We start from the raw sequence: 14,827 nt of genomic DNA on the forward strand, positions 1-14,827 counted from the left end.
TTGAATCGCTTGTGATGTGTTTCTTTAACAAAGAAACTTTGAATGGTGGCAAAAATGAAAGAATACAAAACTAAAATGTGAGTATCCAAATTCGAAGAAAACCAATGAGGTATGAATTTATTATTATTATATTCGCATTTTATCTATGCACAGTGTCATTAGTTAAGCATTTCCTTATGAGTTACAGTTAAAATATTAGTGTGGTAGTAGATTTCGTTTACTTGGAAGCCAGCATTAAAGCTAAATTAATGCCAGTTTTGAGATCCAACGAGAATCTCTTTTGCCAATAAATGATAGGACGAAGGATTTCGCCGAAAATGCATAGAATTTAGAGCATATTTGAACTTGACAAAACCGCTTAAGTGGGAACTATGCCAATCAATAGGTATGATCAGAGATTTCAAATAAAAACAGAAGTGCTAAAGAAACTAGATTATCCTTTTAATCAGCATTGATACATACCTATATACAAATACATATACATATACATATACGTATTTGCAAATGCCTCTGGCTATTACGTTCACGCCGCGTGCATCAGAAGAACATCATCCTGAGGCAGTCATTTTTAGAGGTCATTTGCCCAGAATGATACTTTAAATCTTGATTCCCACGCGAACATAGTTGTGGACTTGTTCACTTAAACCATGAGTTTACCCTTAAAAATAAAGGCACCCTTACAAATATTCCAGATATTTTCAGACTGAAAGTACCAGTCTTCTTTAGGATCTCGACCCCGACCTCTTCCTTCAATGAATCAAACGTTTCAGGATCAGTATTGATCAAAAAGATCTCGGAATATATTCAGTAAATGCAAAATACAAATTTATTCCTTAAAAGTGATATTATCGCCTTCAAAATACTTCCCATCAACTTTAACGCAATTATGTCAGCGTTTGATCCTGCTCTCGAAACATTTCTGCGACTCTCTTTTCGGTATAGCCATCACAGTCGTCTGTCATTTTTCCATTGCTTCTCTCATTTGCTTACTTAGTAGCACTTGTTGCCAAGAGGGATTCTACGTTGGATTTCATGACATTGTTATAGGTGTTAATGCTGGTTCCTAAATAAACGAAGTATTTTACAACGTGGGTGCCGATACACGAGTGCGCCGATTGCTTCTTTGATGACAGGAAGTACTTCCTTGTCCTTGTTCACCACCGGACCCATTCACTTTGCCTCTTTATCCAGTTTGGAGAAGGCAGAACTAATAGCGCGGTTGTTAAGACCGATGACGCCAACAATTGTACGCTCTTATAAAATATTGGGCCTGAGCGATTAAGTTCTGCGGCTCATACGATCCTCTCCAACATCAAGTTAAAGAAGTCACATGACATTGAGTCACCCTGTCTGAAACCTCGTTTGGTATCAAACGGCTCGGAGAGGTTCTACGCAATTCTGATGGCGCTGCTGGTATTGAGCAACGTCATCTTGGATAAACGTATTACTTTTGCGGGGATACCAAATTCAGACATCGTGGCATACGGGTAACACCTTTTCGTACTGTTGACGAAAAATGGTGTGTGTCGATTCTTCTTTCATGGGTCTTTTCCAAAAGTTGGCGTATTGTGCAAGTCCTCTGCTATCTCATTAATTTGAATATTTTAGTTACAAAAGGTAATTTTATGTATTTATTTATTATCCGCAAAATGTCATGACACGAAGTCGTGGCTGAATAAAGAGCAAATTAAGAGCAGCGTCACGTCTGCTGTACTATAAAAAGAAAAGGACACACTCCATATCCAAAAGCCTATTTGCGTAGAACATGACATAAGGAAAACAAAATGCGAAAACTGCCAAATGGGTTCTCCAACATTTCGCTCCATGAAAAGTAATATTTTGCTTTGAATACAACAAATAAAAATTAAATATATGAAAATATCTAGTATATGCTGTTGACCTGGTGGAAAAGAATATACTTAAATAATCACTCAAATCCATTTATTTTCTAAAACAACTAGAAATGTCGGTCAGTGAGTATGAAGCATTCTTTGTTTGGAGCAAACAGTGCTGATTGATTAACAAGTGAAAATCAAGAATAGTCACTCGAGTGAGTATTGATCATCCTCAGGCTAAGAGGCGATACCAGTCAGCGCTGACTGACGAAATGGATAATGGCTTATTCAACTCATGCACTTCTAGAACCAATGAAGAGGAAGGTAAAGCAATGCAAACATCAGCTGTATGACTGTCAAACACTGGTGCTTATGATCCATATCCAACAATTTTATTCAACAAAAACTCAACAAAATTTTAACTACCATTCATCTTAATCTACTACCTATCATCTCAATCATTCGCCTATGGCAAGATGAGAAAATATTTATAATACACTTTTGTTGGAAATATTTGTAATAACATTTAAACGAGAGTTTCTCTCTTCATTTCTCTATTTCTTATTTTGAATTCGATGCTTTTCCCACCACTCCGCATACCAACAGGCACTTCTCTGCGCAGCCTCTTCCGGTTCAACTAATGGTACATAATCCATATGTATAGATGCGCGCAGCCTATTGAACATTAACACCGATGCAGTGAAGGAAGCAATTGCACGAAGCGAGTTTGTTAATTTGAATTTCGTTACTGGGTAAAACAACTGCACGAGAAGCTCTGTGAGGAACGATAAAAAGAAGAAAAGGAAATGCGGCAAATACCACATGGTCAAGTTGATCTTGAATTTTCCACCCAAAAGTGCCATTTTCTGTACGAATCTCGTCACATCGTTAATGGGTGTGTCATCGGTAACAAAAACTGGCAGACCGGCAATGGCCTTTGGTGTTTCCTTCAGCGTCTTGTATGCACACAAATGGCCCCATGCCACGTTACCTATGTTAACAGAAATAGACAATTAAGAAGAAAAACATTTTAAAAGCGTAAATTTTAGGTTCTTCATATTTCATAGTGTAGTGCACTTTACCAGCATAGACTAGTTGCTGTTTGCCACCAGCTCCGGCAACACGCGGATAGCTGAACCCGCGCTTTGACAAGTACTCGAAAACCTGCGGCACAAATTTCATATCACCCTCGCCATAAGTAAGAGGTGGACGTATAGCCACAGTTTCTAAATATTCTAAAAAATATACAGATTTTTTATTAGTGAAAGTTTTCAGAATATTTATTTTAATGGCAATAATATGAATGTGTGTACATACATATATATCTGTTGACTTTTGACAAAACAACTTAGGTTGACTATTAAATTTCTTATTTTTAATGCATAATTTAAGTAGTAATCGTTCTCAGTTGGAGCTTAAGAATATATCTTAACAAAAATTTAATTTACTAGTAATATAATTTATTATATGCAAAATGTAAGAATTTATTGACCAAAAGCAATAGGTCAAATAAGCTCGTTTGTCAAAAGTTAAAAGATATCAGATACTCATATATGTAAGTACAAGTACATATGGTATATAATTCAATTTTCAAAAGGAAACCTACCTCTTTGATTACTCAGGAGGGTTCCATTTGAATTTAACACTATAGTTTCTGCACGCATTTTAGATGAGGAGTATCCTGGTATCAAGAAGGATTTGTCAAAATCTTTAGGGTCCTGAGCATTGAATGTAGGTGTGTTGGCCTTCGACTCAGTTTGGTTGATAACAATTGTGAAAGTGCTATATCCTTTGAATGGAACCAAACACACTGACGCGCAGCTGGTATATATCAACCTCTTAACATTATACTTAACACACAAATCTACAACAACGCTTGTGCCATTCACGTTAACGCGATCCAGCTCATTGAAATCTGGTGGATATTCGATACCAACTAATGCGGCACAATGAAAAACACAGTTCACATCCTTAAAGGCATCCTGCACAGCATTAGTTTGTGGCTCACAAATATCTCCAACAAAGGTTTTAAGATCTTCAGCGGGAGAAATAGCTGAAAATCAAAGATTCATTTTACTATTAAATTTTAAGTTTAACCAATATCTAATAGGATACTAACCAATTTTATTATCAAAGGGCAATAAATCCAAAGAGCGAATTTCTTTAATACCGAAATTCGTTTTTTCACGCAGTAAGTATTTTAGCAAATGCTGGCCGATGAAGCCGCTACCACCGGTGACTAAAATCACTTCCCCATCAGTGCCCAATTCCGTCGGTGGCATATTGTCAATTATTGCAATACTGCAACGGATAAAAAAGATGCATTTGTGAATTCAGCATATGACAAGAAACAAAAAATTCAGAAAGTAATGGCAAATATTCAGAAAGTAATGGCAAATATGCGAGAGCCACAGATTGTGAGGAGATGTTTGTCTAATCGCAAAAAGCAATTATAAATATATAATATAATTATAAACTTGGAGGAAATAAATTATCGAACAGCCACTATGACCACGTTTTCAATACACCTAAAACTTATGCCGATATACATATATATATCTTAGTTTTATATATATATATATATGTATACAGGGTCCGCCATATAACTTTACGGAATTAAAAATGCTATAAAAAAGAAACTACTCAATATTTTTCCAAACTGTTTTTTTTAATTTGAAGTAATATACAATCCTTCCGGTTAATGATGGAACACAACTTCATTCATATGGCTGCCTCGGCTAGCCATGCACCATCCCATACGATCGGTACGCAAAATTTGTCTCAATGATGTCTCCGAAATGTCCAATTGTTGAGAACGACGGAGAACTGATGTTCCTGGTGACTCACGAACACTCTCGGCCACAGCAGTAATATTTTCGGGTGTACGCACGGTTTTTGGTCGGTCACGCGTTGGTTTGTTAATAAGCAACCTAGTTTCTCTTACTTTTTTCGCAAAGTAACGCACATACGCATCATTCGGTGCTTTTCTTCTTCCCAATGCCGTACGTAATTTTCGTACACATTCTGCAACATTACCATGATTTTCAAAGTAATGTCGCAATATTTCACAGCGCTCTTTGAGTGTATACACAACCATTTTCGTTTAGCGGAAGAATAAAACTAATTTTCTGTCAAATCAGATGACAGCTAAGTGTTACCATTCTTCAAATAATACCTAGTTCAAATCCGTAACGATAGATGGCGGGCCCTTTATATATATGTATATACAAACTAAGCAAATGTATATCTTATATATAAAATTCTCGTGTCACGGTGTTCGAACTTGAACTCCTCCGAAACGGCTCGACCGATTTTTGTGATCCTTAGCGTGATTGTCGGCCAGGGTGGAGAATCGGCCAACATCTATTTTTCATCCCCCTAAATGTTAAGGGTAGTCCACCCCTATGTGGGCCCGGGTAACCTTCGGATGTGTATGTACAATATGGGTATCAAATGGAAGCTGTTGGTGAATGCTTTAGTTCAGAGTATTTTTCATGCCGCTCCGTGACTAGGGTCTCGAGATAGAGACCAAAACATGGAGCCTAGAATGTGTTTGTACAATATGGATATCAAACTGAAGCTGTTGGTGAATGCTTTAGTTCAGAGTATTTTTCATGCCGCTCCGTGACTAGGGTCCCGAGATTGAGAGCAACACGTGGACCCTAGAATGTGTTTGTACAATATGGATATCAATTGAAAGCTGTTGGTGAATGCTTTAGTACAGAGTATTTCTCATGCCGCTTCGTGACTGGGGTCTCGAGATATAGGTCAAAACGTGGGCCCGGGTAACCTTCGGATGTGTATATACAATATGGGTATCAAATGGAAGCTGTTGGTGAATGCTTTAGTTCAGAGTATTTTTCATGCCGCTCCGTGACTAGGGTCTCGGGATAGAGAGCAACACGTGGACCCTAGAATGTGTTTGTACAATATGGATATCAATTGAAAGCTGTTGGTGAATGCTTTAGTACAGAGTATTTTTCATGCCGCCCCGTGACTAGGGTCTCGGGATAAAGGTCAAAACGTGGGCCCGGGTAACCTTCGGATGTGTATGTACAATATAGGTATCAAATGAAAGCTGTGTGTGAATGCTTTAGTTCAGAGTATTTTTCGTGCCGCTCCGTAACTAGGGTCTCCAGATAGAGACCAAAACGTGGACCCTAGAATGTGTTTGTACAATATGGACATCAAATGGAAGCTGTTGGTGAATGCTTTAGTTCAGAGTATTTTTCGTGCCGCTCCGTGACTAGGGTCTCCAGATAGAGACCAAAACGTGGACCCCAGAATGTGTTTGTACAATATGGATATCAAATTGAAGCTGTTGGTGAATGCTTTAGTACAGAGTATTTTTCATGCCGCCCCGTGACTAGGGCCTCGAGATATAGGTCAAAACGTGGGCCCGGGTAACCTTCGGATGCGTATGTACAATAGGGTATCAAATGGAAGCTGTTGGTGAATGCTTTAGTTCAGAGTATTTTCAATGCCGCTCCGTGACTAAGGTCTCGAGATAGAAAGCAACACGTGGACCCTAGAATGTGTTTGTACAATATGGATATCAAATGGAAGCTGTTGGTGAATGCTTTAGTTCAGAGTATTTTTCGTGCAGCTCCGTGACTAGGGTCTCCAGATAGAGACCAAAACGTGGACCCTAGAATGTGTTTGTACAATATGGATATCAAATGGAAGCTGTTGGTGAATGCTTTAGTTCAGAGTATTTTTCGTGCCGCTCCGTGACTAGGGTCTCCAGATAGAGACCAAAACGTGGACCCCAGAATGTGTTTGTACAATATGGATAGCAAATTGAAGCTGTTGGTGAATGCTTTAGTACAGAGTATTTTTCATGCCGCCCCGTGACTAGGGTCTCGAGATATAGGTCAAAACGTGGGCCCGGGTAACCTTCGGATATGTATGTACAATATAGGTATCAAATGGAAGCTGTTAGTGAATGCTTTAGTTCAGAGTATTTTTCGTGCCGCTCCGTGACTGGGGTCTCGAGATAGAGACAAAAACGTGGTATGAATAAAGAAATAAATAATGTGAGAATAAAGACATACATAATATGAAAACCATATCTTTTCTGTTCTAAACCATATCTATTCTATTTAAGTGTGCCTAGCGAAGCGGGCCGGGTTTGCTAGTACATATATATAATATTGGAGCTTACACCCTTTTTGGGTGTTTGGCTCCTCCTCCTATTTGTGGTGTGCGTCTTGATGTTGTTTCACAAATGGAGGGGCCTACAGTTTTAAGCCGGCAGTTATTATATTTATTTATGAGTAGCTTTTTCATGGCATAAATACACTCGGAGGTTCGCCATTGCCTGACGAGGGGCGACCGCTATTGGAAACAACTTTTTCTTAATTTTGGTGCTTCAGGGAGATTCAAATCTACGTTTTCCGAATTCCGAATGGTAGTCACATACCAACCCATTCGGCTACGGCGGCTGTCGTCATAGCTGTAGGTACATATATGGTCAATCTGATGAAGAGGGAGGATTTGCGTAATTTAGCATCCAAATGTACGCATTCAAAAAAACTCGCTCTGAGTTTACAAGGGCAGTTCAGTACGTACCCGTGTTTGGTGCCAGAGGGCGTTCCTGAGGGAAGTTGGTGTTAACATCGTGTGTGTCATCTATCAAACGCCGGCAAAATAAATTTGAAACTGATTGATAGGTTAGTTTGGATTTGGTAGCTATTCGGGTAAGGCGTGTTTCGTAATCTTCGCCATGACAAAAAAAAACAGTATCGTTCTGTAATTCGCTTTTTGTTTTGCCTTTAAATGTGACGCCCGGCAGGCGTGGTTAACTAGGAAATCATTCAAAAAGTCCTCGACATGATTCCCGCTGCTCGACGAATGAAAGTGCGCGAACTAACAGAGGTCACAGGTGTGTCGACCGGAACGACAATTAATATTTTACATGATAAGTTGGCGATGAAAAAATTGTCGGCCCGATGGGTGTCGCGATTGCTCACGGCGCACAACAAGCGAATGCGGCTGTTAACTTCGAAGCAGTGTTTGGAGCAATTTAGGAGAGATTCGAAGGAGTTTTTGTGTCGAGTTGTCACCATTGATGAAACCTGGATTCATCATTACACACCAAATTCATCAAACTAAGCAAACTCAAAACAATGGATTTCTCCCGATGAATCTAAAGAAGGCGAAAACAGTCCCATCGGCCGGAAAGATCAGGGCAACGATTTTTTGGGATGCGATACTACAATAAGTTATTGAACCGCTTTCACCAAAAATTGAAGGAAACACGGACGTATTTGGCGAAAAAGGTGATGTTTCCCCATGATAACACACCGAGCATTCATCTGGAGTTGTCGCCGTTAAACTGCATGAGTTGCATTATGCATTGCTACCGCACCCCCCGTATTCACCTGATCTGGCTCCCTAACATGAAGAAATGGCTCGCGGGAAAAACATTTATTTGAAATAAAGAAGTAATCGACGAGACAGGGACGTATTTTGGGCAGTTCGACAAATCCTATTTTTTGGAGGGGTTAAAAAAATGGCCGGAGCGTTGGGAGAAGTGTATCTTTCTTAAAGGTAACTATGTTGAAAAATACAAAAATAAATTAAAATTTCGAAGAAATGGTGTCTTCATTTTTAACACGGGTACTTATTGAACCCCCCTCATAAATTTCACCTATTCATTCTGACATGACCAACAAAAACGTTATCAATAATATTTGTACATCGTACTAATTAGAAGCTTTCTTTGGAATACAGAAAAAACTAAAGCTAATAAGTCAAATTATATTTACGTATACATATTTTCTAATACTGTTCAATATTTTAAAATAATTCTTAGTATTAAATTTGCATGCACTAACTAATATTATATGTAAATTCACGCCTTGCAGTAGAAGATTTTATTTTATGTAGGCAAGTGGAAGTTTCAAATTTAATAAATATTTAAGCATTGAAACTCAGCTAAACAAACTGTGTGGTTTTCTGTGCTTGACTTCAAAAAGATTTCAATAAAAACATTTTAAATCTTAACTTATTATTTATATGGTTTTCTTTTTTATAATTTCTTAATCGTTGGATGGACAATATAAATCCGTCCTTTTTATTACGAGTAATTAAGGTCACATTTAATTATCAAAAGCAGCATTTTTAAGTTGGTCAAATCTTATTTCGGTAATACTTTTGCTGACCCTGTGAACTATGAGCATCAACAAATAAAAATTTGAGCAATTTTTATTCAAAACTTTACTCATTCGTATTTGAATGTGTGTCGTCATGTAGCCAACTAATTTGGCCAGGGTCAGTGGATTAAAAAGACCGCAAACATAAACAAAATAACGTACACTTATTGCGGACGAATGCTTTGAATTTTGAGGCTACATACATACATACTTATTTCTAACAAAATATACATCAAATTTACATCAAAACTGGTTTCTTTCACGTAGCTACAATGACGCTGAATTGCTACTTGGTGTTAATTCATGACGAAAGACTCGAAGGGACCGCAAATACTCGTAGTAAATCGTGGCTGCCTAAATCTCAGATAATAATGTAATACATATGTATGTATACTAGTGGTTCAACACCCAAACTTCAAATAATTACAAAAGTAGGTATATACTTGTAATAAGTATTCAAATATGATCACCTTTCAAACGGTCTTAACTTATCGCCGAATTTTATTCACAATTTTTAAATCAACTTGCCACTTCTTTGTACTTTGTCACTTGAGCGGTTGTCTTGAACTGAACGGCTGTGCGCTGTAGTGAAAACGACCAAGCCTTACTCTAAACAGAGAATAGAGCCATAGCTGATTGAGTATTTATTCGCGCACACTTAGCTCTTTAGGTTATAGCCCGGAACTATTTGGTAATATTTGTTGAGGTCAATCCATACTCTTAGCTTTTTGAAATTACATGTTTGGTATCGCTGGGAGAAGCAATTTCAGTTTTTGTATGTTACTCAGTGCAACTATTTTGTTTATTACTTAGTTTCGTTTACTCTCACTTGGTTTGAAGAGATACTAACTTGGCCCACATTCAAATGTGAGCCAGTCAAACAAAGTCTTATTATTCATACAAACGGTCAAAAGTATGTGTACACATTTTTACGAGGGTGTGTGAAAAATTAATTTTAGTTAAATGTTGTAATTACACGGTGGTACAAAATAAAGAATGTTCCATCTACCTTTACGATAAGACATAATAGACGTAGCGGATCTGATGGATTCCATCACAAAACCACCTCTCAAGTTCGGCATATACCCCCAAAATCGTTATTTATTATTAAACAACCCCTTTTTCGGTACTTACCGCATTAAAAAATTGTAACACTGCTCCATTTTGACCAAATTAGAAAACAGTTTTATAAAGAGGTAGGTATTCGCTTTTTTAGCATTAAAGTTTTGCATTTTTTATATTTTTCCAACTTTGAGAATCATTTCTGGTTAATATTATTATTTGTAATTACTGTGAAGTTCGAAAGTGTTTGCAATTTCGGATAAAAAAGTGTGTGTAAATCCAATGAAATTTGTTCAAATTATTTAAATTCTGATACAAATGGGAATGGGAATGGGCGGCCCCCGTAGCCGAATGGGCTGGTGCGTGACTACTATTCGGAATTCACAGAGCGAAAGCAGATTTGAATCTCGGTGAAACATCAAAATTAAGAAAAAAAAACATTTTTCTAATAGCGGTCGCCCCTCGGCAGGCAATGGAAAACCTCCGAGTGTATTTCTGCCATGAAAAAGCTCCTCATAAAAATGTCTGCCGTTCGGAGTCGGCTTGAAACTGAAGGTCCCTCCATTTGTGAAACAAAGCTCGGCCAAACACCCAAAAAGGGTGCACGCGCCAATTATATATATACATATTTATAAATGGGAATTCTATCTTTGTAGGTTTACCTGTTAATGCCATGTGAATGCCCCATCATAATTATTTTATTATTCTAAGAACAGGTTCTCCTAGGCTAATTGATCAAAAAGTTCCCGAATAACCGCGGGATTACGTTCTAAGTAAACTGATTTCAGTTATGTGTTTGTGTTTGTTAGGTCTGCACATCTACATACATATGATTAAGTCGCCCACCAACCCATTCCATCCGACTATGGCGGCCGCTAAAGGGCATTCGGGGGACTTTTATTCACTAATGTACTATTTAATTAATACAGATAAAACGGACCCTTTAATTAACATTTAACAAAAAGTGGGCGGTTAAGCAAAAAAAGAAATTTATTTTAAATAATCTTGAGTTTTTCACACTACATCACATAACAAAATTAATTCGACAGTATCTAAATAATAATGCCCTTATGTACGAGTGTATAAGAAGGCTTTCTCCGATAACCCTGTATTTGTAAAAATTTATGTCCATGTTTTCTTGTAATGTTCGCTATGCATTTCAACATCTTTGTTACGAGTTTCTTGATCAGATCAATAGGGAACAAAGCCATCGAAATTATTTCAACGAACGGATACTTATACAAGTGCAGTACTTGAGGTATACAATTCTAATTTCTCAATTCTCCACACAGAAGATAGAAATGTTGTGCGCATACTCATATTATTACCTTGTATCACATTCTAAATTTGCTTCATTTAGCTTCTATGTGCCCGGGCGTTGTACTAAGTGATCTCTTGCAAATCCATTATAACTTTTCCCATAGTCCGATCCAACTCACGCAAAGCCCTACGTATACTAGGCGGTAGCCCAATGGAACGGGGAGCAACGATGGGAACCAATCGAGAACAAAATATTCGATCCAGGCGGACACTGCACACTGATTTCAATTTGGCTGTGTTGCCATTATGTTGCTGATTATGATTACAATCTTTATCGAAGTGTCGTTATTGCATAAATGTATGAGTGCATCCACAAGCCTCCCTTTCTTGGTACCTAAACCTTGGCGATTGGTGATTGAGCTTGCATAAATCTACGAAGGGCTGGGCTTTACCATCAGTTTTCTCAATCATAGCATCAGGGCCACCCAAGTTGCAGAGGTCAGCCTGGAAATATCGGACTGATATGGGTACATAGGATGGCCGCTACACACCCTACCACCCAATCCGGGAAAACATGTGTTCATCGGACTTGTTTATAGTGGGTATAACATATTGTATTTAAGCGATGTTCCTCACTGATATCTGCCCATCACAGAGAGTAACTGTAGACTTACTCTGTAGCACTATGACTTAGCGGCATGACAAACAAAGATGAAAACAAAATACCAAATGGCTTCACAAACCGCATCTCAACTAGCCGTTCCAGTAGAGTTGCATCTGCAGGATCGTCAGGTATTAACTCTAAGTGGGGTACAGCAAGACTGGCGGAAAGCAAAGATGGGAGGAAATAAAACTCAATGGAATAGGAAAAATACTAATATTTATTGAGAAAGTTGGGATCAGGGAAATATTCTGTAATCCATGATGGGGCCGCAATAGATCTTTCAGATCGCAGTGCGAAATCCCATAATAAAAATAATCCATATATATATGAAATTGTATGAAATAACTTGAAATATTTGGCAGCACTGAAATTTTTTTAAAATGCAATCTTGATGTTGCTCCACAAATGAGGGGACCTACAGTTTCAAGCCGACTCCGAGTGGCAGATATTTTTTATGAGAAGCTTTTTCATGGCAGAAATACACTCGGAGGTTTGCCATTGCCTGCCGAGAGACGACCGCTATTAGAAAAAACTTTTTCTTTATTTTGATCTTCCACCGAGATTCGAACCTACGTTCTCTCTGAATTCCGAATAGTAATCACGCACCAACGCATTCGGATACGGCGGATCTGATACATATGTGATATTAGAGGAGAATAGTTGAAGATATTTCATAGGGCGGCTGCATAAGAGGGTGTGCCTCCTTCCGCGCCAGGCGTGACAACTTCAGTCTGAATTACAATATAACGCCCAGAAGTACAAAATTACGAATTTCATTTAAATTCCGTTGAAATTACCCAGTTGAGTCTCAAGAGAAGAGTAATTGATTTGCCTGCATGGGTGTATAAAAAGAGGATTCTGGGGTATTGTTACTGAAATTTCACAAATTTGGGTTCATAATAAACGGATTCCAGTCTTTGTGAATCTAGTAAAAAATAATAGAAATCCAATTTCCAGCTTACCTGTAATTATCTACCGCCATTGGAACTAATTATTTCCGATTTCAGAGTATTATTTAACAGCTCCTTCAAGTTAATTTAACTAATGGGCTTTCCCCAAGTCAAGACTTTCAATGCACGTAGTAGCAGCGATTCTCTGTTGAATTCAAAAATTCGTACTTATCGTCACAATATATGAAATGTTTAGACTTGTCATTTTTTGCCACTTTTAGTAAATGACTTGCAAATTTATCGAGTTACGCTCCATCCACAATGAAAAAATATTTTTCGCAAAATAACGGTAATCATCAAGGCGAATCTATTAATTAAATTATCTATTATTATTATTTGCCTTCGATAATCATCAAATGTTTCATGCTTATTACTCAAATTCGTTGTTGCCGTATTACTAAGATTCTATATATTTTTTGCCATACGTAGTATTATCATATAAGTAAAACAAATTAATAAAATTGTTATGACTTTTTTCCAAGCCAAAAAATGTTGGCATTACTCAACCATCAAGAGTTTTTAAAGGTTGAACTTTAAAGCTGTGATGTGTCTTAATAAGCAGGAATATGAAGAAAGAAGTTTGAATACTTTCTATTCAAGGCATTTTCATCAAACTGGCAGTGAAAATTTTCTTGATTATAAATATGATTCTATAGTAATTTAAAATAGGAAAAGGGAATAATATTGTCATTCAGGATACAAATCTTTAAATTAAAATTTCACTCGGTGAAACATTTTAAATTTTCCTTCTCGGTGTGAGGTTCCCCTGTCGATGCGGGGTCATTTGTAGTTCCCTGCACTTATACGTTCTTGTATATACCCAATGTATAGTATACGCTGAATTCACTTAAGGGGTAACACCACTGTACACGCGTAAAAGAAACACGATTTTTAAAGAATTTTTTTGTATAGAAGGAAAGGTGAAACAATCACTCTGATTTGGGAAGTTATTACTTATATACTAATACAAAACTACAAAGTTTGATCGAAAAATTTTACAAAATGGCGGCATTGGAGACATTTTTGTAATGTGGTTTCTCTTGAAGGAGCTCCGCGGCACGCAGCACAGAGGGTGCAAATTTTAATCTGGAACAAAGAAACATTTTTTTTCTTAATCTAGATAAGAATAGCTAGAGAAACACGTAGGGGATTTAAAAAATATTTATTTTTGTGGAATTAGCAAGCATTTGAAGGAAAAAGATCTATTTTGGACTAAAAAAACGGCACTTAAATAATTATAACAATCGTTTAAATTAATCTATCGAAAATCCCCTACGCTCTTCTCTTAAGAAGGTTATTATACAGACGTAGTGAAAAACCTGATTAAAAATATTTAAAATTGTTTGAGTTATGCTGCGTGCCAATTTCAGAAAACGTGTTTTGAGAAAAACGCGTTTAAAGTTTTGAAATTTGGAGAAGTCCTTAGGTAGCAGTCACTAACGCTTGGTTAAAAGCTTAAAATATTTATGAAATAAACTTCGGTAACGTATAAAACTTTTTGTTCTGTATTTTAAAAGGTTCAAAGAATTTTTTAAGCTTATAAAAAAAAATCAATTTTTTGAAATTTGTACAGTGGTGTTACCCCTTGATTTTTATAGCTGCGCATCTTTTCTCTTCCTGAAACCTGCCGCCGTTAGAGCCGGTTTTCCTGTGCTAGTTTAACTGTGTGAATTTTTTAAACTGAGTTTAACTCTGCAAAATTGAACGTTTAAACATAGTTTATTTATAAAACATCTTCTATTCGCCATTTCCCCGCTCTCTATCTCTATACTCGATTAACTTGACGAAAAAGCTGAATGCGAAAGCAACAACAAAATTAACGTGAAAGATTCGCCGCTAGCGAGTATAGCTATAGCTCATTAGAATGGTATAACTCACTGTCGTACAAACACATGTAAT

At 37.3% G+C, this 14,827-nt stretch overlaps 1 protein-coding gene across 2 annotated transcripts; it reads right to left on the reverse strand.

The window, feature by feature from the left end:
• Nucleotides 1-2,205: 2,205 nt before the first annotated feature.
• On the reverse strand, nt 2,206-13,142 carry LOC129240938 (3 beta-hydroxysteroid dehydrogenase/Delta 5-->4-isomerase type 3). Of its 2 annotated transcripts, none has more exons than XM_054877015.1 (5): nt 12,941-13,142; nt 3,955-4,136; nt 3,442-3,888; nt 2,918-3,070; nt 2,206-2,826 (listed from the first exon to the last, which is right to left on the reverse strand). In XM_054877015.1, exons 1-5 carry the CDS (start codon nt 12,958-12,960, stop codon nt 2,390-2,392), a joined length of 1,239 nt encoding a protein of 412 aa, XP_054732990.1. In that variant the 5' UTR covers nt 12,961-13,142; the 3' UTR covers nt 2,206-2,389. The 2 variants fall into 2 exon arrangements, with proteins under 2 accessions (XP_054732990.1, XP_054732991.1); XM_054877016.1 differs by lacking the exon at nt 12,941-13,142 and adding an exon at nt 9,463-9,588.
• Between the last annotated feature and the right edge of the window lie 1,685 nt (nt 13,143-14,827).

This window comes from Anastrepha obliqua, chromosome 3 (genome assembly GCF_027943255.1).
Source record: "Anastrepha obliqua isolate idAnaObli1 chromosome 3, idAnaObli1_1.0, whole genome shotgun sequence".
Taxonomy (NCBI): Eukaryota; Metazoa; Arthropoda; class Insecta; order Diptera; family Tephritidae; genus Anastrepha; species Anastrepha obliqua.